This window comes from Primulina eburnea, chromosome 13, assembly GCF_022965805.1.
Source record: "Primulina eburnea isolate SZY01 chromosome 13, ASM2296580v1, whole genome shotgun sequence".
Lineage (NCBI taxonomy): Eukaryota > Viridiplantae > Streptophyta > Magnoliopsida > Lamiales > Gesneriaceae > Primulina > Primulina eburnea.
The window spans coordinates 24,012,708-24,039,743 of NC_133113.1; the positions used below are offsets into that span (position 1 = coordinate 24,012,708).

A 27,036-nucleotide genomic window follows, 5' to 3' on the forward strand; every position below is an offset into this window, starting at 1 on the left:
AGCACATTTTGTGCTTTCAGCTAGCTCCATTTGAAGTAATATATAAAACCCACTTCTTTTTTATATGTTATAATCATTTTAATTATTAGCCTTTTAAATTTTCTATGCTAAATCATTTTGTTAAGATCTAACGTTTATCGTTAAGCTAAAATCTATAACTTTTAATCAAAGCTCAATTTTATTTTTTTATAGTTGTGGAAACACATAGTGCATCTATCTGAGTGCTATGAGTCAAGCTATTAGGCCAATGAATATGAAGATATAGGTATTTATTTATTGGTGATATCTTATATCTTTTAGAGATCAATCATACACTTTCCTACCGTCGATCTTATCCTCAGCAGAGATAATATTACCTGTCAAGATTTGACATCACTTTTTACGACCCACCTAGCCAACCAGATCAAGCGACGCAATGTAATAAATTTGTCGCGCGAGAATTTCTTAACAGATCATCCATCTCAGCTCTACTCTCACTCATGCACGCTTAGCTAATCACGTTTCTTTATTACCAATCTTTTTCCATAATTTTGCCAATTCATAATTTTTTTTGAAAAAATAAAAACAATACATTGTCTCCCACGGACACTTCTATAGATAACAAAATAATAAACTATAGATTAAAATGTAAAAGGATGTATCATTACATTTTATAAAGTTATGATATAATATAATAGCGATGATTATGATGATTGATGGCAATTGGCCACTCTTTAAAGGCGAACAAAATTTTGGAAACAGCTTTTGGCTTTATAAACTGATCCTATAATTGATATTAAAATCAAGTCAATATCTGACTCTCTTTAGTTGCAAATTAATGCAATTATTGAGAAATATAATATTAGATTATTCAATACATATACGGGTTCTTAAAAAAAGAAAAGAAAGAAAACTGGTCCATTCGTTCAACGAATTTAATATTTACCAAACTTTTCAAAATATCAGTTATTTCAATAATGGATCAAACTATCTTGTTAAAAATCAATCTGATTTAGTTAATGTTAAGCATGGATAAATTTGATTTGAACAAAAAAATCAATTTAACCAACTTTATGTAAGTAACACGTGCTACGCTTGCATAATCTAAGCTCACAAGCATATTACAAGATTATTATATATCATCCTTTAACAGATATATATACATTCATAAAAAAGTTGCTAGTCAAGAAATAAAACAGATCACCTATCACATTTCCATAGGGGAAATATATATACATAAATATATATATATATATATATATATATACATCCTCATCTTTTTTCGTAAGAAAAATTGCAAGAAAAAAGGTAATTTTCATTCGATTACATCATATACTAACTTCCATAATTTTGATAGTTTATCAGAATTTGAAAAAAAAAAATGGCACTTCTGATGGTACATGTCAAACCAAATAATCTAGTAGTGAAGCCAAAGCAAAAAGTATCACCAAAAACTTCATATATGTAGATATATATAGTGTAGGAATTTGGAAATAGAACTTACTGGGGTCATTTTTACAGCTATTTGACCCCAGTGTATTAAATTTAGTGAAACAATTTATTACTTTTAGAGTGTATATATGACATCAGACCATTATAGGCTAATGCCTATGAACTCACCTTCCGACTCTGAGCCGAGGCAGACATGACACGCAACCGACTAGCGATTTCTGTAAATGAAGGTCTCATAGAAGGATTTGGGGCCCAACATTGCTCCATTAATCTTCTCCATTCTAGGTCACAGTAGCTCGGAATGGGTGGCCTCAGAGTATTGCTCACAATGCCACCTACATGTAGGAAGGATGGGAGGATCGACTTTGGAATTTCAAATCAAAATGAAAAAAAAAATGCTAAAATTTAAACGGTTCCAGATTTTAAATTAGAGATGTTAGAAAATGAATGAAAAAGAAGAATAGAAAAGTAAAGCTGCCTGGGAATTCTACAATATCAGTGAAGTGTTAGAAACCCACCAATTCAAGAAGCTAGGAAAACTAGTTTTAAATTGAGATGATGTACATCAAAACTCACTACTGAGACAAGGTCAAACAATAAAAGGCTAATTAATATTTAGAAAACTTCATCAAGTGTATCTAAAATCGAGGTGATTTTAGGCTAATAAAAGACTAAATAATATTCAGAAAACTTCATCAAGTGTGCTCTACCCTGAGTCATCTGTCTACGTTTATATCTTTCATTAGGGGATCCTTAATTTAGGATAAACATGAAAAACATTCATATGCACGTTATATGCAGTTGATTTAATTAATGTACTATCAATGCCACAAGCCATAACGGCAAAAACATACCATATGTGGAATCAACATTTACAACTGATAAGTGAAATTACGAACCTATGATAGCACCATAATGCATGTTGGCATAAGGCTCCTCTCCTGTGAGTATCTCCCACAAGACAATGCCAAATGAAAAGACATCCACCTGTTATAAGAACCATGAAAAATTGGTACTTGTATACAATCTAGTTGAAAAGTGTGATTTAACTTCGTGATATAATATCTAAAGTAATAGTCATACTACAACCATAATTTTTAAAATTTACAAACCAAACAAGAGAGATTTTGCATCCATGTGAAATATTTTAAAAGGCAGAGGAGGGTGTTTAACCTTCTCAGAAACTTTATTGCTACCACCATTTAACAGCTCTGGAGCCATCCATGGAAGAGTTCCCCTGACTCCACCAGAAACTAAGGTGTTCCTCTTTATTTTTGATAGACCAAAATCTCCAACCTGACATGCATGGCAGCATGAGAACTTAACTCGATACCATGAATATCAATAACAGATCTAAGAATTTAAATTCCTTGAATATGTACCAAAAGAGCAAGAAAGGATATCATTAGTCAACTAGTTTCTAGTTAATTAATAAAACGTAAAAGGGTGAGTTCCACTGGACAACCTTGCATATAGGTCTTGAAGGATCTTTCAGGTTAACCAACAAATTGTCACATTTGAGATCGAAGTGCACTATATTCTTTGAATGCAGATATTCCATACCAAAAGCTGCATCCATTGCAATGATGAGCCGCTTACGGCGATCAAGATGTCTGTATAATTGTATCACACAAGATAAATACGCACATCATGATGAAAAAAAGTTGGGGAAAACAGGAGGAACAATTAAGGTAAATATTTCCATGCAAAATTTTTCCATATTGTCATACTAGTCTAATCCAAAGCAACAGCATCCCTGCATTCAGATGTAATCACACAGTTGTCAGAGGCATATAAGAGTACCTATCCTTTCGGAGTAAAACATGTCTTAAAGATCCATCAACCATGTATTCTGTAACAGTAGCCAATGTCGCCCCTGGTCCATCTTGTACAACACCATAAAATGCTACAACATTGGGGTGGTGAAGCTTTGAAAGAATTTCAGCTTCCCTCCAAAATTCAAAGGTCTGAAAGTGAATAACGTCTATAGCCATTTTATCAAGGCCAAAACAGATGAACGATAATAATAACATAAGATAACAGAAGTAAGAATAAAATTTAATTCCTTCAATAATCATATAATGACGAAATAACAAAACTATTAGAGATATTAAGGACTATTACCAGTCTTTCTTGTTCTGATTGTCGACCAATAAAGCAACTCTTCTTTATTCGTTTAATTGCTACATCTGAGCCTCTCCATTTTCCATGATATACAGTCCCAAATGTGCCAGAACCAAGTTCCCTCAATTCTTCAAGATCTGCATTTTTTATGATCTGCAAATAAGCCGCTAAAAAAGTTACGTCATCATAAATGGCAGTCATGATTGAGTTGGTCTTTAAAGTTTAAAGTTCAAATTTTACCCAAGTTCACGATCCCAAAATCATTTAAACAGTCAAAAACAGGAAACAGTTAACTGACTCGCTAAGATGGACAAACCTTGTGAAATTGAAAATGAGCTAGTCATTTTGTTGATTAGTATTATTTAACATTCAGAAAAGCGGGTGCCAAAATTATTTGAAAAAGTAAACAAGCCCCATAAACCACTTCAATTACAGATTGCCACACGAAAAGACAAATTGAAGATAATAGTCCAAATAAGACCAAGAAAATGATAAAAGACTTTGTGGCGCCTTATAAAAAGCAACTCTTTTAAGTAATATAAAAATAACAAAGACAACATAGGCAATAACCTGCAAGGAGTGTATGTCAAAATCCACCAAAGAGGGATCAAAATGAGGTAAGCCAATATTCCCTATCCCTTCCTGAAATATAGATAAGCTTCAGAGACATTCCGTACAAAACCAGGTACAACGGAGCAAGGACTATTTTTTTCCCTGAAACATAAATAGTACCTCGTAATCAGAGTCTTGAATTCTCATATTGTCCATTAAATCATCATCCTGCATGCCTTCACTGACATTGACTTGTGATGCATTATAGTTGGAATGAAGAATCATTGAGACAGCTTCATCTCCATGAGGGAAGCCTTGTGGATCTTCCACACCAGAGTTATCCTGCAATTCCCTGTGACTTGGAGCAATCCCATCTCTAGCCAGCTGAACGAAGTCATATGCTAAAGGAGCCTCCTCTTCAACTTTTGTAAGGTTGGCAGAAAATACATGGTCCTGATCAATAAGAGAAACATCCCTTCTAGCAAATTGATCTCCCGCCAATCTTTGGAAGAAAGACCAGTGTTTAGGTTCATGATTTTCCATATTAATGCTCAAACCTGCTCGATCTTTCGGAAGAGGAGCAATATGAGATGAATTACCAGAAAGGATAGCTTTCGAAAATATATCAGAGAGAAAATCTCGAGGGAAACGGTCATTTATATCAATAATTATGTCACCCTGTTCGGTTCTAGGAACATCAACAGTGGATTCTTCCGTAGCTCCTGTAAGTGTAGAAAGTTGAGGATGCCCGTGGTCATCATTAGCAATGGATTGACTGCCAACCTCATCAACCCAATCAGTCGTACGACCTTCAGAATTTTTAATTGAATCCTCATGGCTCACAGCAGGGAGATTCAATCCAGCTTCTGCCTCTGACTTGAGATCTTGATCACACACGGAACCTTGATCTTCAATTTGGTCATCCAGCCTCACACCATGAGGTTTAGTGCACCAATCATCAAGGGCTTCAGGCGCGATAAGTTTAGGCTTGTCAATAGCGATCGGCGGCCTTGTAGGATCACCTACATTCCCATTTTGAGAATTTTCAAATCCTGTCACTAAATCCTTATTAACAATAAACTGAGAACTATGTGAATCATCAGACTTGGATATTCTGCTGAGCAACTCTGCCTGCTCCCGAGGAATACACTCAGAATAAAATGTCCTCTGGGGAGGAATAGAGGACTCGAAGTAGCTCAAATCAGTAGGATCAGACTCAGTGTTTACGGATTCAGAAGCAGGTAGAGAATCAGAAATGTGATACTCATTTCCAGATGATTTAGGAAGCTCAGGTGGATTAACAGTATCAAGAGTTATAGAAACTGGCAAAGGTTCCTGGGCCATTGTCTCAACCTTCGAATTCTTTGAAGAAAGCTCTCTACCCAGCTTAGGGATGACGCCTGATGACTCTTCAACAGGATAACCAGACTTTGAATTACCACCGCGTGCCTGTGAAGTGATAAATTGCTCCTTTGCCGAGATCCGATTACTTCCATTTTCCATTTGAACTGAGCTATCAACTCTCAGTTTTGATTCATTTTCCTGCACATCTGTGACTTGTGTTCCTGGGATGCTTAAAGGCTTCCCTTCAAGACCTTTTTGCTTAGACAATGTCTCATAAGAAGATGGTCGTGCTGAACTTTCATAATTTCCATGATTAGCTGGATGCAAATTATAGCCAAATTGCGGCAGATGTTGCTCGTCTTCAAAACGATGTCTAGTCTGCTCATGATTATGGTGCAAATCAGTTTCATAACCTTTACAAGAACTTGATAGAAGAGGTTTAGAAGATTCAGCAGTCGATGGAATGAGAAAGCCAGTTGAATTTATGGTATTTGCATCAATAAATTCAGTGGCAGTCCCACTTGTATCCTTTTCAACATTCAGTGCTTCCAACTCATTTAGATTATTTCCAGAAAAGCTTGATAAGCCATGCATAACAGAGCCTTTTTTAGACCCGCTGTCCATGCCATTGACAGCCACTACATACTTTATCTCAGTGTCACAATCTGAGCTGGATAGAGAGAAATGAGCATCATCCAAATCCCTAAGAGAGAATAGAAACATTCGAAGCTTTTTGGATCCCTCTCCATCTTCTAGCACATGGCACTCTTCCATCATGTTCAGTAAATCCTCATCGGTTGATACAGAAACTAAAGCATCAAGATCCTCACCAGGAAGCTGATATTTTATAGTCTGCGTTTCATAATAAATGGCAGTAGCTTTCTGCCATAATTCTTGCCAAGTAATGTCCTTTCTTATTCTGATAATGCGTGTTTCACCACCAACATATCTGAGCTTTCCATCACTAGGCCGAGGAAGGATACCACCACCAAAACTGCAGAGAATCTTCACTTTGGATGATGAGCTATCAGATGCTCCAGATGAGGTATACACAAGTCTGTGGCCACTGTGATAATTTGATGATACATGTCGCACTGATTGCGAAGATGGTGAATACCCAAGATTACCCTTGTTCCCAAGTAAAGACAAATCACTTGGCCCAAATTCTCTTGAACCTTTTTCTTCTCTAGCAATCATGGAAATATCTGAACCACTTTCAGTACCAGTATATAAGTTTCCTACAATGCCTAATTGCTCCAAGTAGCCAGCTGCATAGCTAGTATCCCCAGAGCTATTCGGAATAAAGGGCTTCCGAGGATTGACCCGGTCACGCATAAATTCAAGAGCAAATACCTCTCCAGTCTGAATAGAGAAGTTATGTACAGGTTTAGGATCTGAAAAGATAGTTTCTGGAAACTTTAAACTGGAACTTGCATGACCTGTAGTATCCACCTTGTAAACTTGTGATTCATGACCAAGATATTCATTCCCGCGTACAGAGGGATTGGATTGTACAAAATTGAGATTTTTGGACTGTTCCATGTTAATATAAAACAAATTCAATGAAAACAACTTTTCATTCCACGCTGCTCTGAAGAACTTGCAAAAGCCACAAAGGAGAACCGCAATTACTGCCAAGCAAAGAATTCATCTCAAAAAAAAGGATAACACATAAATGTACAAATTTGGGAACATTTCAGGCTCAAGTTCATACGCAGGAAACACAATCATTTGCTCAAAGCCCGAAAGGGGAATATTTCACAATCATCAAATCAAACTTAACAAGATCCTACCTAAACCCTAGCAGCGGCTTTTCTGGTTCGCGCAGCAGAACCCTAGCCTCGTCCTTGTTCAATCGTTCAGCATAACCCTGTTCCCTTGTTATCGCTCTGCTGCCTCGGTCCTTGCAATGGATACTTTCTTCGTTCTTTGTTTGTCTCCGTAGCAAAGCTACCTGAACAGTAAAGGCAAGTTTGGGGAATTGACTGACTGACGGGAACAAGCGTTGTCTGCGTCACATTCTAGTTATATTTGTGTGATATAAATATCATCTATAACTTGTAATTTACGACAAGAAAATATTTCCATAATGTTTTTTTATTTCAAAATTTATATATTTTTATCATCTATAACTTGTAATTCACTACAAGAAAATATTTCCATAATGTTCTTTTTTATTTCTAAATTTATATTTTCTATGCAATGATTATAATAAAATAATTATTTGAATTATTGATAATAAAAAAACGGTAAATTTTCAAAAAAATGCATCTGCTAATGTTTCAATTAGAATTCAGTACCTAGCTAATTTTTTTTTTAAAAATCAGTACCTGACACATCTATACATTTAATTTTAACTATCCATAAAGCAAACTTTACATTTTTACTTTTTATTATTTAAATAAATATATTATTTTATCCACAAAAATTATATCATTTTTCTCCATTTAAAATATAATTTTAACAAAATATTGTTTCTCAATTATCATGGAATAAAAATAAATACTTATTTTGACATAAAAAGTACCTATTATGGGGTTTCAGATACTTGATTTCGCTATTTGAATACTCCGAATATATAAGAAAATACTATATTTTCGAGCATTCACCATAAATTCAGTCATTGTTGGTCTTTTCAGGAGAAATGCATTATGATGATTTATTCATGTCATTTTATTTTTTTAAAAAAAACATAGGTCCTCATTCATCATGAAATAAGATTAAGTATTTATTTTGACCAACAAAATACCTATTTTAGAGTTCCAAATGCTTGATTTTACTCTTTGAATACTCCAAATGTGTAAGAAAATACTGGATCTTCAAGCTATCACAATAAATTCAATAATTGTTGGTATTTTCATTGAAATTACATTAAGATGACTTATTCATGTCATCTAATTTTTGAAAAAACACAGTTTCTCACTCATTGTTGAATTAGAAAAATTACTTATTTTGATCAATAAAATACTTATTTTCGTGTTCCAAATATTTGATTTGGCTATTTGAATACTTCAAATGTGTATACTTATGAGTATTAATTTATAATATCATTAATATTCATTAATAATACTTGTTGGTATTCATTAAATGACAATACAATACTTCATTTGATATCATCCTCATTAGTATTCTTTCATAATATTTATTGGTAATCATTCATTATATGCATCAATATTATTTCATTATACTTATTATCAAATTTGAGTTTTTAAAGGGTAAAATCAATTATCAGTTGAATCTAATTATATAGTACTTGTAACAATTTATGTATCATATTTTTATTTCACGGATCTCATCATCAAATGCAACTCAATATTGATTTCAAATTATATATTTTGACACCATCAAATAATCGAATTTGAGTTTAAATGGTAAAATCAAGTATCTGTGGACTCGTATTAGGTATTATTTGTATTAATTCAGGTATCACATTGGATACTTCTTAATTAAAAATAAGTATTTTAAAATTTCAATACTTAGTTGAGAAATTGTTTTTTTTTTACAAAAAAAATATTAAATGAGATGAATATGTCATCCAAATTCATCTTCCAAGGAAAGATAAACACTTGGTGAGCTTACGTTGCATATTCGAATATCCAGTATTCTATTACATATTATGAGTATCTCATGTACTAAATTAAATATTTGCAATCTCAAATTACGTACTTATCAAATAAAAACAAATACTTTAAAAATTTTATGTTTAGTTGGGAATCCGTTTTTACTTTTACAGAAAAAATATTAAATGATATGAATATGTCATCCAAATGCTTATTCCATGGAAATATCAATACTTGGTGAACTTACGTTGCCTATTCGAATACCTAGTATTTTAATACATATTGTGAGCATCTCATTTACGAAATCAAGTATTTGCAAACTCAAATTAGGTAATTCTCAAGTAAAACTAAGTACTTTAAAATTTTCATACTTAGTTGAGAATTTATTTTTTTTCAAAAATTATTAAATGAGATGAATATGTCATCCAAATGTATCTTCCATAAAAATACCAACATTTGGTGAACTTACGTTGCTTAATCGAATATCCAGTGTTTTAATACATATTTTGAGTATCTCATTTACGAAATCAAGTATTTGCAAACTCAAATTAAAATACTTCTCATTTAGGGAGTAAAATAAAGTATTGGTAGACTCGAATTAGATATTTTTTGCACTAATTAAGGTATCACATTTTAACTTCACAAATGACACATCAAAAGTCACTCAATATTACTTGAAACTATATTTTTTATATCCCAAAATAATCAAAATTGAGTCTTAAAAGGGTAAATCAAGTATATTTAAAATCAAATTAGGTACTAATTGTACCAATTTAGGTAGCACGTTTTTTATTCACATATCTCATCATCAAAAAATATTCAATATTATCTTCAAATTATATATTTTGACATACTCAATCGAATTTGAGTATTTAAAAGGTAAAATCAAGTGTTTATGAACTCGAATTATGTATTATTTGTATTAATTTAGGTATCACATTTTTGCTTCACGAATATCATAATTGGTGTCACTTAATATTAACTTCAAATTATATTTTGGCATCCTCAAATAATTGGATATGAGTATTTACGGGTTAAAATCGTGTATTTATATATTCTAATTAGATACTATGTGTACCAATTTAAGTATCACACTTTAACTTCACAAATGACACAATCAAAATTCACGTAATATTACTTGAAACTTATGTACTTTCTTACAGAAAAAATACTAATAATTATAATGAATAATTACCAATAAGTATTATGTCAAATAAGTATAATTGTCAAATAAGTCATTCAATGAATATCAAAAAGTATTGTCAATTAATATTTATGAGTATTTTATAAATCATTGATCCAAGAATCGATAGATATGCTTATAGTTATAGTGCAAACTTCAAGCTCATTTACGAACTATGTTTATAATTCATCTCTCAATTAGTCCATGATGAATAATGAACTATGTTTATTTATTTAAATGATATTAATAAGTATCATAATGAATTTTCCATGGAAATATTGTATATTCGAATATCCAATATTTTAATGCATATTGTGAGTAATCAAGTATTTGCAAAACTCAAATTAGGTACTTCTCAAGTAAAACTAAGTACTTTAAAATTTTCATGCTTATTAAAGAATCTTTTTAGCAAAAAATATATTAAATAAGATGAATATGCAATACATGCTTAGTGATCGAGCAAAACTTTCATTGTAAAATTATCCGTAAAAATTAATAATATTCAAGCTCGAAATAATCGCAAGTGCACGATGTCAAGTAATAATATAGTCATGGACTTTCAATAATCACAAGGGCACGATGTCAAAATATTCCATGCTTAGTGATTGAGCAAAACTTTCATTGTCTAAGGACTGTATTTATCAATTATTATTCTCAATTATTCAATTTTTAGCAGCGATACTTCAGATGATTGTTTACTACTACGATTATTAAATAAAAACTCAATGTAATGGTTCAAAGATTAATGATGAAATAAATAAGTTAGAATGATTGATTAATGTTCAATGAGAAATGAATTTGTTCGGAATCTCGGTTCACCTACCATTCGCTAATCTACTTAATTCGTTAGACAATTATCTATGCTTTCGACAAGGTTTCGTATCCAATTGAACACGGTCTCTCAAACTATGCCAAAATAATTCAACTCAGTGAAGTAATTAAATATCTTTAATTATTTATCAATGCTGAATTGCATGTCGTTTGTTAAATCCCATAGCTTTTGACCTACTGGACTATGACTATCGACGTGTATCCCACTTCATATGTCTTTGTAAATTGTAAATCCACGGATTATGATATTTGTTCCTATCACGGGCTATTATCTCGAAGAACATTGTCCGGAAATCTTCAAATCTTCGCTCTAAGCTATTTTCCTCTTTCAAAGCTTTGTGGCTGCTGAAAAGTCTTTGAACATGTCATCTAATTACATCTTGGATGGAAACGTGAGCACTTTGTGAACTTAAGTTACATATTCGAATATCCAGTATTTTAATACTCATTATGAGTATCTCAGTTACCAAATCAAGTATTTTAAAACTGAAATTAGGAACAAGTAAAATTAAGTACTTGAAAAAGTTCAATATTTGGTTACGAATTTGTTTTTTTAACAATTAAAAAAACTATTTTATGAAATGAACATGTCATCCAAATGTATATTGGATGGAAATGTGAGCACTTGGTGAACTTACGTTGCATATTCGAATATACAGTATTTTAATACTCATTCTAAGTATCTCATTTACCAAATCAAGTATTTAAAATTGAAATTAGGTATTTCGCAAGTAAAACTAAGTACTTTAAAAAGTTCAATACTTAGTTGCGAATTTGTTTTTTTTAACAATTAAAAATAATTTAAATAAAATGAACATGTCATCCAAATGTATCTTGGATGGAAATGCGAGCACTTGGTGAACTTGCGTTGCATATTCGAATATATAGTATTGTAGGGATCGGGAAAGAGTTAAGAGGGGGGGGGGGGGGGGGGTGAATGAACTCTTTCAAATTTTCTTATTTAAAAATATATTTTCAACCGTTTTCAGGCGGTTCGAAAAATTCTTTCTCAAACGGTCGAAAGAGATGAACTGCTGAAGTGTGCGGAAAACAGTTCAAATTTTTCGACAGATATTTCTAGAGGTATGATGAACTAAACAACAAGAATATGAATAACACATGACAGTTTGCACGAAGTAAGAGACACAGAATTTTTATGGATGTACGGAGATTGAATACTCCTATGTCACCCCTTCTTCCTTTGTTAGGAAGGATTCCACTAAAAAACTTTGACTTTACAAATTGTTTGTAACAGCCCTTTCCAACCAGGACTTATTTCACTGCCTGTTTTGGAACTCCTAGTGATCACTTTACTTCTGGAATTTGAGAACCCTTAGTTCACCAGACTTCCAAACTTTAATCAAATAACCACAGGTTATTGATAGAACAGTAGATTGTTTTGGTAGCACGAAAAGATCCTTGAATGATCAAATTTGTGTCTGTGGAGCTGCGTGCAAATGAGCGATGATAGAAATGTAGACTGTGAAAGCGCTCTAAGATCTTTGTGAAGGAAAGCTGAGAAACTTTTTCAATAGATGTGTGAGTTGTGTGGCTTGCTTGTGTTTAACTTTCATTCCTCCCAGATGATATAGCCGAATGATTTAACGGTCAGAAAGTACAGTTAACGTAAACATGAGCTTCTGAATCAGATAAGTCACTTTCTCATTTATGAGCAATAAATGTTCGCATTTAATCTTCCTTTTGCTTATCATAAATTTGAAGCTCTTTTCTTGAGGTTTACTCCTTTAGGCGACTGTGCATATAGCATCAAGTCATGAAAACTGTCTCTGAACGTCTTTTCTGGGAAGGAGAGATAAATGCACATCTTCCTTGGAATTGATGTGAGATCGTTGACTTCGAGAATTTGAATGCACTCAACCGGTCAGAGAATGTCGTTTAGCCATAAGTGAGTCTCTTAAATGAACAGGTTCACTCTCGCTCTAATCTAAAGAATAAGCGGTTAAATATCAGCGGTTGAGAATTTCCAGCCGCGGTTGATTACAACTTTGTCATACACCAAAATTTCATTTCTTAACAATTTCTCCCTTTTTGGTGATGATAAAACTGTGCTGAAATTCTGTTAATCAGAACAAAGATAAGATTATTTTTTCTTAAGTTATGATCTTTTGGCTTTCTTTTTCTTTAGAGCGGCCAATTCCTTTTGAATATGCTTTTCTTGCTCTCTTTCCCCCTTTTTGACATCACCATGAACCAGGAAGTCCATAATTTCTGTTAATTGGGCACTTTGGGCATCCATTCGTTGTTCAATGCGAGTGATTTGTGACGAAAGACCAAGGCACAGATTGACATTAATCGACTGATTGTTGGAAACCTTTGTAGTGATGGCAGCAAAGTCCTTAGTACTCTTGATAGTCTGTAGATCCTCTTTTAGATCAAATTGTTTGCGGTTAAGAGCGAGGATAGACTGATCCATATTGGCAGGTCGGCTCAGAAGATCCTGATGGAAGTTTGCTTCGACAATTTCTTCTGCTTCAGGTGCTTCGGGATCAGCAAGTAGTTTGGCCTTGAAAGCAGTTAATGCAGAGGAGGTTGCTTTGGCAGATGATGGCGAAGGATTAATGTCAAGAGGTTCTTCCGTGATGCTCTCAATAAATTTATCAATGTCATCAGTTGAGACGAAGGTTGCTGAGCCAATGAGCTTGGATTCCTCTGGTTTGTCGATTAGATCATTGGGAGAGGAGGGCTTTGAGGAGATGGGTATCTCTGCTTGTTGTAACTCTGTCGGAGAAGATGAGGGCTGCGTTTGAGATTCCATCAGAGTAGCATCCTGAAGAGGATCTTGTGAAGATATAAGCGACTCCTGATATGGTTGAGCAGCATCAAAGTCAGAAAGAAACTGTTCTGCTTTATTGACTGAAAGAACTGAAGCTTTGTTTGACTCAACAGGAGGCTGTGAAACAAGGATGCCAGTATCAGAATGCGGTCAAGAAACACGTGGGACAACCGAAATATCTAGACCGCATTGTTGTTCGGCATAGGAAGAGTCTTCTTTCAGAAGTTTTTCAGAGGGTGTGGAGCCGTTTCTTCATGAGTTGGTTGATGGGTTTCAATAAGAGCTTTGGGTGATGCAGATTTACCATGTGTACCAGATAAAGTATCTTGACCAGTGGGAGAGGCTAGCTGTTGTTCTGACCGCTAAGTGTCCTGAAGAAGATTTAGCTCTAGCTGAGCTGTTGTCGTAACATTTGGTGAGGTGGGTTTAGCGCTAGTGCAGGGATTAGACGAAGACGCCTTCTGAGAGGCAATGGGTGGCACTGGTTCTTTGCCAAAGTCATCATGAACATCCATCAAAGAGTCAAACTTACTCGGTTCTACAATAGCTGGAAGATGGAGCGTATTTCGCATGTGAGCGACTGACGTAGCAAGAGACAGAGCGTCCATTTCAAGTTGAGATATGACAGCAGAGTCATCTTGAGCTGTAGGACAAGAGAGATCAAAATTTTGCCTTTTTAACTGAATGATGATTCGAAGAGTGCTTTCTTTCATTTGAATTTCTATAAAATCGCGATATTTGACCCATTTATCAAACATCTTGATTTTTGACTCAACCGCTTCATTAACACGCTGACTTGTGAGGATGATTGCCGTATGAACGACATGGTTTTTAGGTGGATTGGTACTCATAACCTGTTTGCCTTTGTCTGAGGAAAGAATAATCGGAACTCCTGAATAAGATGATTGGATATCTGTATCTGTAATTTGAATACCTATTAACTTGGTAACCGATACTGATGGGATAGGTGCAGGAATAAGTGGTGCAGAAATATGCTTGATTAGCTTAATCTTCGTTGCTTTAGAAGGAACGGTTCGTTTCTTTTTGAACAGTTGTGAAACCGGAATGTCATCCTTAGATTCTTCGTCAGAACTGGATTTCAGAACCAGCTTCCTTTTTGTTTCTTGGGAGTGGAGACAATCGCTTTCCTCTGTTTCACAAATTCAACCCCAGGTTCTGTTTTGACCGGGACAAATTCTTCATCCGTAGGTTTGTTTTTCTTAATGAATTTGTCAACCGATACCCATGAGAACAGCTTGGTCTTACCAACTTCAATCATATCAACTGGTTGAGCACCGGCAGAAATTAGCATGTGGCAAATTGGAACTGCAAAGCCTTGAGATTGGTTGTCTTTCTTCACCATGGCTACCAGAATGTGGAAAAGGATATGAGACCAGTTGATTCCTAGTTTAGATGAGATGGTTGCCATAACAAGGAATTTTTCCAGATTGATTTTATCATAAGCACCAGCTTTAGCAAGAATTCCTTTAGCCACAATATCAGCCAACAATCGATATTCGATCTTTAGATCTCGCTTCTGGCATGTTGGGTGAGAGATAGGAGAGGCAGTGAGTGAGAAGGTTTGACGCCAGATATCAGTATTACCATCTGGTAGTGTAGAGAAGTCAGTTACGCCAGCCGTAGGTAACTTGAACAATTCATCAAACACCTTCTGGGTGAAAGTAAAGTGTTGATTCTGAACATAACAAAGAATTTCTCCATTTTGCATGTGAGCAGTTTCAAAGAACTCTTTCAGTAATATGTCGGAGTATGAGTATCGACAGCCTAGAAAAGTTCGAAGCCCAGATTCTTCAATTGTACGGAACATGGCCTTCATTGGTTTGTTGGGCATAGAGAAGACAGATGGAAAGTTGATAGCCACTGTATTCTATGTAATGGAGGCAGCCATTTGATGATTCAAAAAGAAATTCTGTGAGCTGGTTCCTGTGTAGTGAGCTGCGATAAAGTAGCAAGGAGAACAATGAGGTGAGTGAGAGTATGTATGTCCGGTCCAAGAACGTACTAACAAGTCCACGTGGAGGACTGTTAGTGGAGATTTTTTTTTTTTTTTTTTAAATATTTGAAAATTTTGGACGGCGGCAAAATGAGTGTTTTTTTTTTATTTCAAGGAGATAACCGTCACTTCATATAGGGGCAGTCGAAAAAGTTTTGGGTGTGTTTTACGAAAATGACGTGGATGAATTACGTCCACAAAATATGAACCGGATCATTGATGTTATTAGGTGGAACCGGTTAAAGAAAATGATAATCATTCTGAACCATGTTCCCCCTAAACACGTGCATGAATGACATTGAACCGTCGGTAGCGTATGATAAAACTCTTCACATTTCCCACCGCAGTCATGATGACATAAGCCCTTGACGCTTGACTTTCATCTATAAATACCAGCCAAGAGTTATCAATACACTCTAGTTTAGAAATATGGATAAAGATGGTAGTCCAGACTTGGCTAAGGAGTTCCTGAAAGATGCGGTGGCTTCGAGGAAGAAGGCTATCATGGATAGAGTGATGAAGAGGCCGCGGGCCATTTGGGCAAAAGTTCAAAAACTCCAGTCCGTTCTTGAGAGCGGAGAGGCTCCTTCTTCCAGAGATATGGCGGCATTAGAAAGATATAGGCGACGTCTTCGCGTGGCTGATAATGCTGGAATCTTTTCTAATAACGGCGTTTATCTTCTTATGCTGCTTAAGGAGAGGAGAGCTCTGAGAAGGGTAGTCATCTCAGAGGAGTTTGCACGTATTTCCGTCGGAGGGATGACCAGCTGGTTAGCCCTTTGGAGGTTGTACGTAGATAGGGAGATTAGGAGTGTCCGCCTCCGCCTTTGTTAATGTATTACTCTCCCCTTGCTTATGATGTACTATTCTCCCCTGCTTATAAAGATATTTAATTTATTTTACTTACTGGTGCTTATCTTCTTCTTTTGTTTTCTGCAAAATTAACCTGAACAAGCACAAGAAATAAACACATCATGATAAGTCAATCAAACCAAGCATATTGCGAAAATGGGAGAACTTAGCCTCGAGTAGTGGTTTTGTAAAAATATCGGCTGTTTGTTGATCAGTGTGAACATATTCAAGCCGTATTTCTTTCTTCATCACATGCTCTCGAATGAAATGGTGTCGGATATCGATATGCTTTGTCCGAGAGTGCATGACAGGGTTGTATGTTATAGCTATTGCACTTGTGTTGTCGCAAAATATGGGAGATTCAGCCGCTTGGATTCCATAGTCTTTTAACTGTTGCTGAATCCATAACATTTGAGCACAACAGCTTCCAGTTGCTAAATATTCTGCTTCAGCGGTTGATGTGGCGATAGACATTTGCTTCTTGCTGGCCCATGAAATAAGTCTTTCCCCTAAGAATTGGCATGAACCGCTTGTGCTTTTTCGATCGATTTTGCATCCTGCATAATCTGCATCTGAGTAACCTACAAGGTTAAAACTTGAATCTTTGGGATACCAAAGACCCACATTTGCGGTTCCTTTCAAATATTTGAGTATGCGTTTAGAGGCAATAAAGTGAGATTGCATGGGTTTAGCTTGAAACCGTGCACATAGTCATACAGTAAACATAATGTCCGGTCGACTTGCGGTTAGATATAGTAAGGACCCAATTAGTCCTCTGTACATTTTTGTATCCACCGAAATTCCCCCTTCGTCTTTATCCAATTTGATTGATGAACTCATTGGAGTGCTGGCCGGAGAGCAATTTTCCATGCCAAATTTCTTTAACATATCTCGAGTATATTTGGCTTGATTAATGAAGATACCATTTTCAGACTGCTTGACTTGCAGTCCTAAAAAATAGTTTAATTCGCCCATCATGCTCATTTCAAATTGTTCCTGCATCATTTTAGAAAATCTTTCACACAGCTTAGTATTAGTTGATCCAAAAATAATATCATCTACATATATCTGAACAAAAAGTAAATGATCATTCTTGGAGAATGTAAATAAGGTTTTACCGATTGTACCAATAGAAAATCCATGGTCGAGCAGAAATTTGGTCAGTGTATCATACCATGCTCTTGGGGCTTGTTTTAGTCCGTATAAAGCTTTATCCAATTTGTAAACATAATCAGGAAAGATATGGTTAACAAAACCGGGTGGTTGTTCTACAAAAACTTCCTCATTTAATAGACCATTCAGAAAGGCAGATTTAACATCCATTTGATATACTTTGAAGTCCTTAAATGCTGCAAACGCTAGAAATATTCTAATGGCTTCTAATCTAGCAACAGGGGCAAAAGATTCATCAAAGTCTATTCCTTCCTCCTGTCTATATCCTTGAGCCACTAGACGAGCCTTATTTCTTATGATTAAACCACTTTCATTCATTTTGTTTCTATAAACCCATCTAGTTCCAATTATATTAGCATCATTAGGTCGAGATACTAAGTGCCATACACTGTTTCTTTCAAACTGATTAAGTTCTTCTTGCATGGCCTCTATTCAATTTGTATCTAGAAGAGCATCATCAATTTTCTTGGGTTCAATTTGAGAAACGAAAGCAGCCTGCATAAATTCACTTATCATTTGATTTCTAGTTCTAAGAGGAGCAGTAGGGTTACCAATGACCAGCTCGAGTGGGTGATCCTTTTTCCACCGGAGACATGGTCCATATTGATCTTCCTCGGTTGATTGAATGATGTCATTCTCTTGTTCTGTTGCCTCTTCTGCCAGTGGTGTGTTCTGCGGTTGATAGTTGTTTTCTGGATCATTCGGTTGTTGACAATTTTCTTGACCAGTTGGATTTTCTTTAGAAATAGTTTCACCTGTTCTTCGTATGTCTATCTCATCATCATCATTGCTAGCTTCAAGGTTAGCAGCTTCAAAATTATTTATCAGATCATGCATGTTGCTATTGCTATTGTCATGACATATAGATGATTCATCAAATACAACATGTATGGATTCTTCGACAGTGAGAGTTTTTTGATTAAAGACTCTATATGCTTTACTTACTGCTGAGTATCCCAGAAAGATGCCGTTTTCAGCCTTTACATCAAATGCAGTGAGATGTATTTTGCCATTTATGTGAATAAAACACTTACAGCCAAAGATGCGAAAATACCCCACTTCTGGCACTTTGCCGGTCCATATTTCATATGGAGTCTTTTCATGACTTTTATTAATCATAGATCGATTCTGAGTGTAACAAGCTGTGTTGATGGCTTCAGCCCAAAATCTTTGCGAGATACCGGATTCAGCCAGCATGGTTCTAGCTGCTTCTTTCAGTGTGCGGTTTCTTCTTTCTGCTACTGATAGCTCGTGTTTAATCCCATGATCTTCAAGGTAGAATGCCAGATATTTGTTCAGAAATTCAGTTCCTCTATCACTTCTGATTCTGTTGATGTTTTCCCTTTTTTCATTGTGAAGTCTCTTGAGCAGCTTGATTAGATGGTCGGCAGTTTGATCTTTGGAACCAAGGAATAGTACACATGTAAATCTAGAAAAGTCATCAATAACGACCAGAGTGTATTTCTTTCCCCCTAAGCTCATCACCGGGATTGGTCCAAATAGATCCATGTGAAGAAGTTCTAGACATCTTGCTGAAGAGTTTCTTCCCTTGCTTTTGAAAGTTGATCGAACCTGTTTTCCAAGCTGACAAGCATTGCATACTTTATCTTTGGCAAAGTTAACGTTAGGCAGTCCAGATACTAGTTTAAGCTTACTAATAGTAGCAAAAGATTTGAAATTTAGATGATTTAGCCTTTTATGCCATAGCCAATTTTTATTTCCATTTAGAGCAACGAAACAAGTAGATGCATTTAAATATTGATCATTCCATTCTACTCTATAGGTGTTTTGACTTCGATAACCAGTCAACACAGTAGAACCTGTATTAGTTTTAACCATGCATTTTTCTTTATGAAATTCAACCGTATACCCATTGTCACACAGTTGACTTATACTGATCAGATTGTAACATAAATTTTCTACTAGAAGAACATCCTTGATGATGATTTTGACATGGGTAATCTTACCCTTACCCATAGCTTTACCTTTAGAGTTGTCACCGAAAGTGATTGTTGGTCCTTTGAGATTTACAACTTCTGACAAGAGATCTTTATTTCCTGTCATATGTCTTGAGCATCCGCTGTCTAAGACCCATGATGATTTTTCTAAGTTTTTCTTCTTTAGTTCCTGAAAATGAAAAATTGGTACCTCTTTTTATTTGGGTCCAGGGTTAATTAGACCCTTAGGAATCCACACTTGAATTATCCTTGCGGATTTACACACATATGATGTGTTCCAGGCTGATCATGATCGAAAACATACTCTGTTGATGAATGAAGTATATGTTGTTTGGGCCTTTGATTATCATCATTCAATCTATACCTCTTTTGAACGGGTCGGCAATTGTATTAATTGCTGGGTCTGATCTTTGAGTGATATCTAGTTGATCCTCTGTATCCGGTTGGATTTGGCCTGGGTTTGCGCCAATATTGTTTGGATTTATCATTATGAACATAACCCAAACCACATCGCCTTCCATTATTCTCAAGATTCATATTTTGAATGCCTCGATCTTTAGGCTCATCATGTTCATATACCGAGCTAGATCTGACAAATTTAATTGATCTTAAACTGTCTTTTTCTAGCAACGGTTGAGTTGAAGCTTCTGAGGTATTGCAATCATTTATGCCGTAACCCAGCCCAGTTCTGTCTCCGGTTGGTTTCTGCATTTCATGCATCCTATCAAGAGAAGCAGAGGACTTGTTCCACTTGTTGATGATACTCAATAACCGTTTGTTTTCTTTTAATGTAGCATGGAACACTCTTCGTAAATCATCATTCTCAGCTGCTATCAGACTTAGCTTAACTTTGAAACTTTCAACCTCTTTGTGCTGCAAACAGCTAGAGAGAGTTAATTTGTTTTTTAAGTCTTTCTTTTCTGCATCAGCTTCATTGAATTTCATAGATAGTCCTTTGAACTCATTTACCATATCGTAAAGTGCTGTAACAAGATCTTCTCGTGTAAATTCTTCAGAGTTAAAATCAAATACCATTTCATCAGTGGTTTCTTGATCTTCCTTGGCCATAAGACACTCGACTTTTTCGTCTTCACTTTCACTCGAAGATCCTTCAGAAGAAGACTTTTCTGACTCTGTTTAAGCCCATTTACCTTTGTCTTCTTCTGCAACTAGAACTCTCTGATTCTTTTTCTTGATGAATCTCTTGTCGTTTTTGAACCGTCTTCTATTCTCCTGTTTCTTTTCATCCTTCTTTGGCTTATTGTATTCTGCAATAAAGTGTCCCTTCTTTCCACAGTTAAAACAACCTTGACCATCCTCATATGGTCCTTTTTAAAATAAGGTTTATTTATTTGAGATTGATTTTTGCGCATAAATTTGTCAAATCTTTTAACAAACAGAGACATGGCTTCATTGCTTAGTTGCTCAGCCGATTTCTTACTTGTGGACTCTTTGACCGGAAGAGTCACTGTAGCCGCTGCCAAGGCCTTTGTTTGTTGGGTTGTGGACGGCTCTTCTTCGGTTCGTATCCCAAGCTCAAATTTATATGCTTTAAGATCAGCAAATAGATCATGGAGTTCCAGTTTGTTCAGATCTTTTGATTCTCGCATGGCTATAGTTTTCACATCCCATTCTCTGGGAAGAGCTCTCATGACCTTCAAGGTAATTTCTCTGTTGGAGTACTCTTTTCCAAGTGAGGTGAGCTCGATGACAATGCTGCTAAATTGCTCATCAAATTCTGCAAGAGTTTCTCCTGGCTTCATCTTTGCATTGTCGAATTTTTGAATAGCCACTGTCAGTTTGTTTTCTTTGGTCTGATCATTTCCTTCGCACAGTTGAGTGAGTTTTTCCCATATTTCTTTTGCAGTGGTGCAAGTCTTGATTTTGGCAAACATGTTCTTATCCAGAGTCTTATAGAGAATATCTTTTGCAACGTTGTCTAAGTTTGCTTTCTTTTTATCCTCAGCTGTCCATTCAGATTTGTTCTTCTCTACCATTTGAGGAGCACCTTCAGTTGTACCAACAGCTGTGTTTGCTTTCATGATCTTCATTGGTCCATTAGTGATTACAAACCACATATCGTCATCCTGTGCTGCTAGATGTGCCTGCATGCGAATTTTCCAATCATCATAGTCTTCTTTGGAAAACATAGGGATTTTATTGAAAGATGCCATATGATTCAAAAGATATCAGTGTTTGAAAAAGGATCCTGCTCTGATACCAATTGTAGGGATCGGAAAAGAGTTAAGAGGGGGGGTCAAATTTTCTTATTTAAAAATATATTTTCAACCGTTTTCAGGCGGTTCGAAAAATTCTTTCTCAAACGGTCGAAAGAGGTGAACTACTGAAGTGTGCGGAAAACAGTTCAAATTTTTCGACAGATATTTCTAGAGGTATGATGAACTAAACAACAAGAATATGAATAACACATGACAATTTGCACGAAGTAAGAGACACACAATTTTTATGGATGTTCGGAGATTGAATACTCCTATGTCACCCCTTCTTCCTTTGTTAGGAAGGATTCCACTAAAAGACTTTGACTTTACAAATTGTTTGTAACAGCCCTTTCCAACCAGGACTTATTTCACTGCCTGTTTTGGAACTCCTAGTGATCACTTTACTTCTGGAATTTGAGAACCCTTAGTTCACCAGACTTCCAAACTTTAATCAAATAACCACATGTTATTGATAGAACAGTAGATTGTTTTGGTAGCACGAAAAGATCCTTGAATGATCAAATTTGTGTATGTGGAGCTGCGTGCAAATGAGCGATGATAGAAATGTAGACTGTGAAAGCGCTCTAAGATCTTTGTGAAGGCAAGCTGAGAAACTTTTTCGATAGATGTATGAGTTGTGTGGCTTGCTTGTGTTTAACTTGCATTCCTCCTAGATGATATAGCCGAATGATTTAAAGGTCAGAAAGTACAGTTAACGTAAACCTGAGCTTCTGAATCAGATAAGTCACTTTCTCATTTATGAGCAATAAATGTTCGCATTTAATCTTCCTTTTGCTTATCATAAATTTGAAGCTCTTTTCTTGAGGTTTACTCCTTTAGGCGACTGTGCATATAGCATCAAGTCATGAAAACTGTCTCTGAACGTCATTTCTGGGAAGGAGAGATAAATGCACATCTTCCTTGGAATTGATGTGAGATCGTTGACTTCGAGAATTTGAATGCATTCAACCGGTCAGAGAATGTCGTTTAGCCATAAGTGAGTCTCTTAAATGAACCGGTTCACTCTCGCTGTAATCTAAAGAATAAGCGGTTAAATATCAGCGTTGAGAATTTCCAGCCGCGGTTGATTACAACTTTGTCATACACCAAAATTTCATTTCTTAACAAGTATTTTAATACTCATTCTGGGTATCTCATTTACAAAATCAAGTATTTTAAAATTGAAATTAAGTATTTCGCAAGTAAAATTAAATATTTTAAAAAATTCAATGCTTAGTTACGAATTTATTTTTTAACAATAAAAAATAATTAAATGAAATGAATATGTCATCCAAATGCATCTTTGATGAAAATGCGAGCACTTGGTAACTTACGTTACATATTCGAATATCCAGTGTGTTAATACCCATTCTGAGTATCTCATTTACCAAATCAGTATTTTAAAATTGAAAGTAGGTATTTCGCAACTAAAACTAAGTATTTGAAAAAGTTTAATGATTAGTTACGAATTTGTTTTTTTTTAACAATTAAAAAATAATAAACGAAATGAACATGTCATCCAAATGCATCTCGGATGAAAATGTGAGCATTTGGTGAACTTACGTTACATATTCTAATATCCAGTATTTTTATACTCATTCTGAGTATTCATTTACCAAATCAAGTATTTTAAAATTGAAATTAGGTATTTCGCAAGTAAAACTAAATACTTTAAAAAGTTCAATGCTTAGTTGCGAATTTGTTTTTCTTTTAAAAAATTAAAAAATATTTAAATGAAATGTACATGCCATCTAAATACATCTTGGATAGAAATATGAGCACTTGGTGAACTTACATTGTCTACTAGAATATCCAGTATTTTATTAACTTTTATGATTATCTCAATTATCAAATCAAGCATTTAAAATTGAAATTAGGTATTTCGCAAATAATAGTAAGTACTTCAAAATGTTCAATTCTCAGCTGCAAATTTTTTTTAAAAAAAAATTAAAAAATAATTAAATGAAATGAACATGTCATCGAAATGTATCTTGGATGGAATGCGAGCATTTGGTAAACTTATGTTGTATATTCGAATATCCAGTATTTTAATACTCATTCTGAGTATCTCATTTACCAAATCAAGTATTTTAAAATTGAAATTAGGTATTTCGAAAATAAAACTAAGTATTTGAAAAAGTTCAATGCTTAGTTGCGAATTTGTTTTTTTAACAATAAAAAAAATAATTAAATGAAATGAACATGTCATCCAAATGGATCTTGGATGGAAATGCGATCATTTGGTGAACTTGTGTTGCATATTTGAATATTCAGTATTTTAATACACATTCTGAGTATTTAATTTACTAAATCAAGTATTTTAAAACTAAAATTAAGTATTTCGCAATTAAAACTAAGTATTTCAAAAAGTTCAATTAGTTGATAATTTGTTTTTTTAATAAAAAAAATTTAAATTTAATTTATATGTCATCCAAACACATTGGGAATGATGAGTGGAAAGAGAAGATGACCAACAAAAATAGGTATTTATTTAATTTTTTTATTAATTAAACGGGTAAAAAGATAAATATGCATGAAACATGTAGTAAAAACTAAGTTGGTCTTTTGTCAAGTACTAAAATACAAAAATAAACTTATGGGTACTGAATCTTAAATAAATGATAGACAGATGTATTTTTCTACAAATTGCCCATAAAAAACATAAATAATTGGAAGGAAAAAACTCTAGCATTGACATTAAGTTAAGAATACAAAAGAAACACACCATTAAATATTGGGATTAATATATTCTTCTTATAGATGATCAATTAATGTGTTTATTAATTTATAGCGAACATATATATTTTCACTTTTTTTATAAAGAGCTAAAATATTTTGAAATCTTTTATTTTCTTCATCGGCCACCATTTAAAAGTCTGGAGCCCGTGCTTTCATTACATATTGAATTTGTGCACTGAGATCGCATTCATCTTCAATAATCATGTCGTGCATGATAATGCAAGCTGTCATTATGTAATGTAAATTATTTTTACACATGTTTGCACAAATTAATTTGCGAGCGGCAGTGGCACGATGCAAGCCAAAATGTAACTGAAACTTGCTGAAAATCTAACTTATACATCGAGAGATTTTAAGGTCTTGTTTGATCGTCTATTATAATCCCCTTGGTTAAGCGACAAAAGAAGGAAACTAAGTTAGAAATTTGTTGTGTTTGATGGGAGTTCAAGACAGTCTCGTTTTGCCTTGTTCCCTGGCTTCTCAACCTTGGTTCCCTGTGCTCTTAATCGCTTCACCCCACTATTTGATCGTGGATGACAGCTCAACTTGTACCAACACTTAGGAATCTAGGAACTTATCCTGGAGGTCCTAGGTTCAAGTGTTGGGGAAGGCGAAAGAAACCACTTTCCAGGAGTGGGATATTCTGTGAATGGCGGTGCATCAGAATATCCCACTCCTGGAAAGTGGTTTCTTTCGCCTTTCCCAACACTTGAACCTAGGACCTCCAGGATAAGTACCTAGATTCCTAAGTGTTGGTACCAGTTGAATTAGACCATCCTAACGACCCATGACCAGTAGTGGTGCGTGGGTATGGGCCGAGGCCTTTGTTGGTTCAGTCTAATGGCCCATGATCGTTACAAACTTGTAACGCCCCAGATTTGACGACTGTCCTCACTGTACCAAGACAAGTCTTTCCAGCGTGCTTATGTCCTCACTCACACGCACCCTAGGAAACTTTCCAGGAGGTCACCCATCCCAAAATTGCCCCAAGTCAAGCACGCTTAACTTTGGAGTTCTTATGTGATAAGCTACCGAAAAGAAGATGCGCCTTCGTGATATGAGTAGAACCAATCAAATCTTTTAAGTCTTCTTCAACTGTACAGTCCATTACATTGAACAGTCTCGGAATCCCTCTCCTTCCGGTGTAAGAACGGTTCATTCATGTTCCCTCCACCTAGAAGCCTGCCAGGAGCCGCTCATTGTCCGTGCCACCTCATGGCACCGGCGATCACCCCCCGCCCTCTTCGGCCCCGAGCTTCACAGTGGATGACATGGACAAGTGTTGGGATATCAGGGAAATAAACGAGGTAACATCGCAGCGGAACATCATAAGTGATATCAAAAATGAATAAGATGGACACCAATATTTATAGTGGTTCACCCCAAGATTGAGCTACGTCCACTCTGAACCTCTCAAGGAGATCACTTCTTTATTAATAACAAAGAAGACAAGAAAATTGAGAATACAAAGTATTTCACTCAGAACACTCTGATTTTAACACTCACTTTCTCTCCATTAATCCTATTCCTTCCAAGAATAAACACTCCTTAAGAAATCTCACACTAAATCCTTTGTCTCACTTCTACACTTATGATTGTAGATGAGAAGATTTTGTGTTTTGGTGTGATTTTGAAATGAATAATGGATGGGTATTTATAGGTGAAGTTTAGGGAAAAAACAAAAAATAAAACCTCATTGCTTACCTAATCAAACCAACCATTTTTGACTAATCTCAAACCATGTGTTAATTGTGTTGTTGAATTCTAAAATGGTGTGCTTTGAATTCAAATATGGCTTGCTTTGAATTCAAATATGGCTTGCTTGATTACTTAGCAATTCTCCCCCTCAAGCCCATTTTGTGAATTCGATCAAACCTGCAATAGTTCTACAGTATTCCAACTTCCATTTCGGCAATGTCTTGGTCATCATATCAGATCCATTTTCATCCGTGTGAATCTTCTCAAGCTTCAACAACTTCTTCTCCAATACATCTCGTATCCAATGATAGCGTAAATCAATATGCTTTGATCTTGAATGCATTGAAGGATTCTTTCCAAGATGGATTGCACTCTGACTGTCACAGAACAACTTGTATTGATCTTGCACAAAACTTAATTCCTCCAAAAACCCTTTCATCCATAACATTTCTTTGCATGCCTCAGTTGCTGCAATGAACTCCGCTTCAGTGGTTGATAATGCTACACACTTTTGCAACTTTGACTGCCATGACACAACGCCCCCTACAAATGTAATCAGGTATC

At 35.2% G+C, this 27,036-nt stretch overlaps 1 protein-coding gene across 2 annotated transcripts; it reads right to left on the reverse strand.

Moving 5' to 3' along the window:
- Nucleotides 1-1,301: 1,301 nt before the first annotated feature.
- LOC140810839 (uncharacterized) lies at nucleotides 1,302-7,448 on the reverse strand. 2 transcript variants are annotated; one of them, XM_073168738.1, is made up of 9 exons: nucleotides 7,245-7,447; nucleotides 4,288-7,082; nucleotides 4,126-4,197; nucleotides 3,556-3,708; nucleotides 3,235-3,398; nucleotides 2,897-3,044; nucleotides 2,605-2,727; nucleotides 2,331-2,418; nucleotides 1,302-1,766 (listed from the first exon to the last, which is right to left on the reverse strand). In XM_073168738.1, exons 2-9 carry the CDS (start codon nucleotides 6,991-6,993, stop codon nucleotides 1,588-1,590), a joined length of 3,633 nt encoding a protein of 1,210 aa, XP_073024839.1. In that variant the 5' UTR covers nucleotides 6,994-7,082; nucleotides 7,245-7,447; the 3' UTR covers nucleotides 1,302-1,587. The 2 variants fall into 2 exon arrangements, 1 of the variants encoding a protein (XP_073024839.1); XR_012113315.1 differs by lacking the exons at nucleotides 1,302-1,766; nucleotides 2,331-2,418; nucleotides 2,605-2,727 and having other exon boundaries at nucleotides 3,235-3,415; nucleotides 7,245-7,448.
- Nucleotides 7,449-27,036: the final 19,588 nt, after the last annotated feature.

Coding starts and splice junctions, on each gene's coding strand:
- LOC140810839 (XM_073168738.1), bottom strand. CDS start 6,993: ATGGAACAGTCCAAAAATCTCAATTTTGTACAATCCAATCCCTCTGTA. Junction 4,198..4,287: donor TTCAAGACTCTGATTACGAG/GTACTATTTATG, acceptor TCTATATTTCAG/GAAGGGATAGGGAATATTGG. Junction 2,728..2,896: donor CTTCAAGACCTATATGCAAG/GTTGTCCAGTGG, acceptor CATGCATGTCAG/GTTGGAGATTTTGGTCTATC.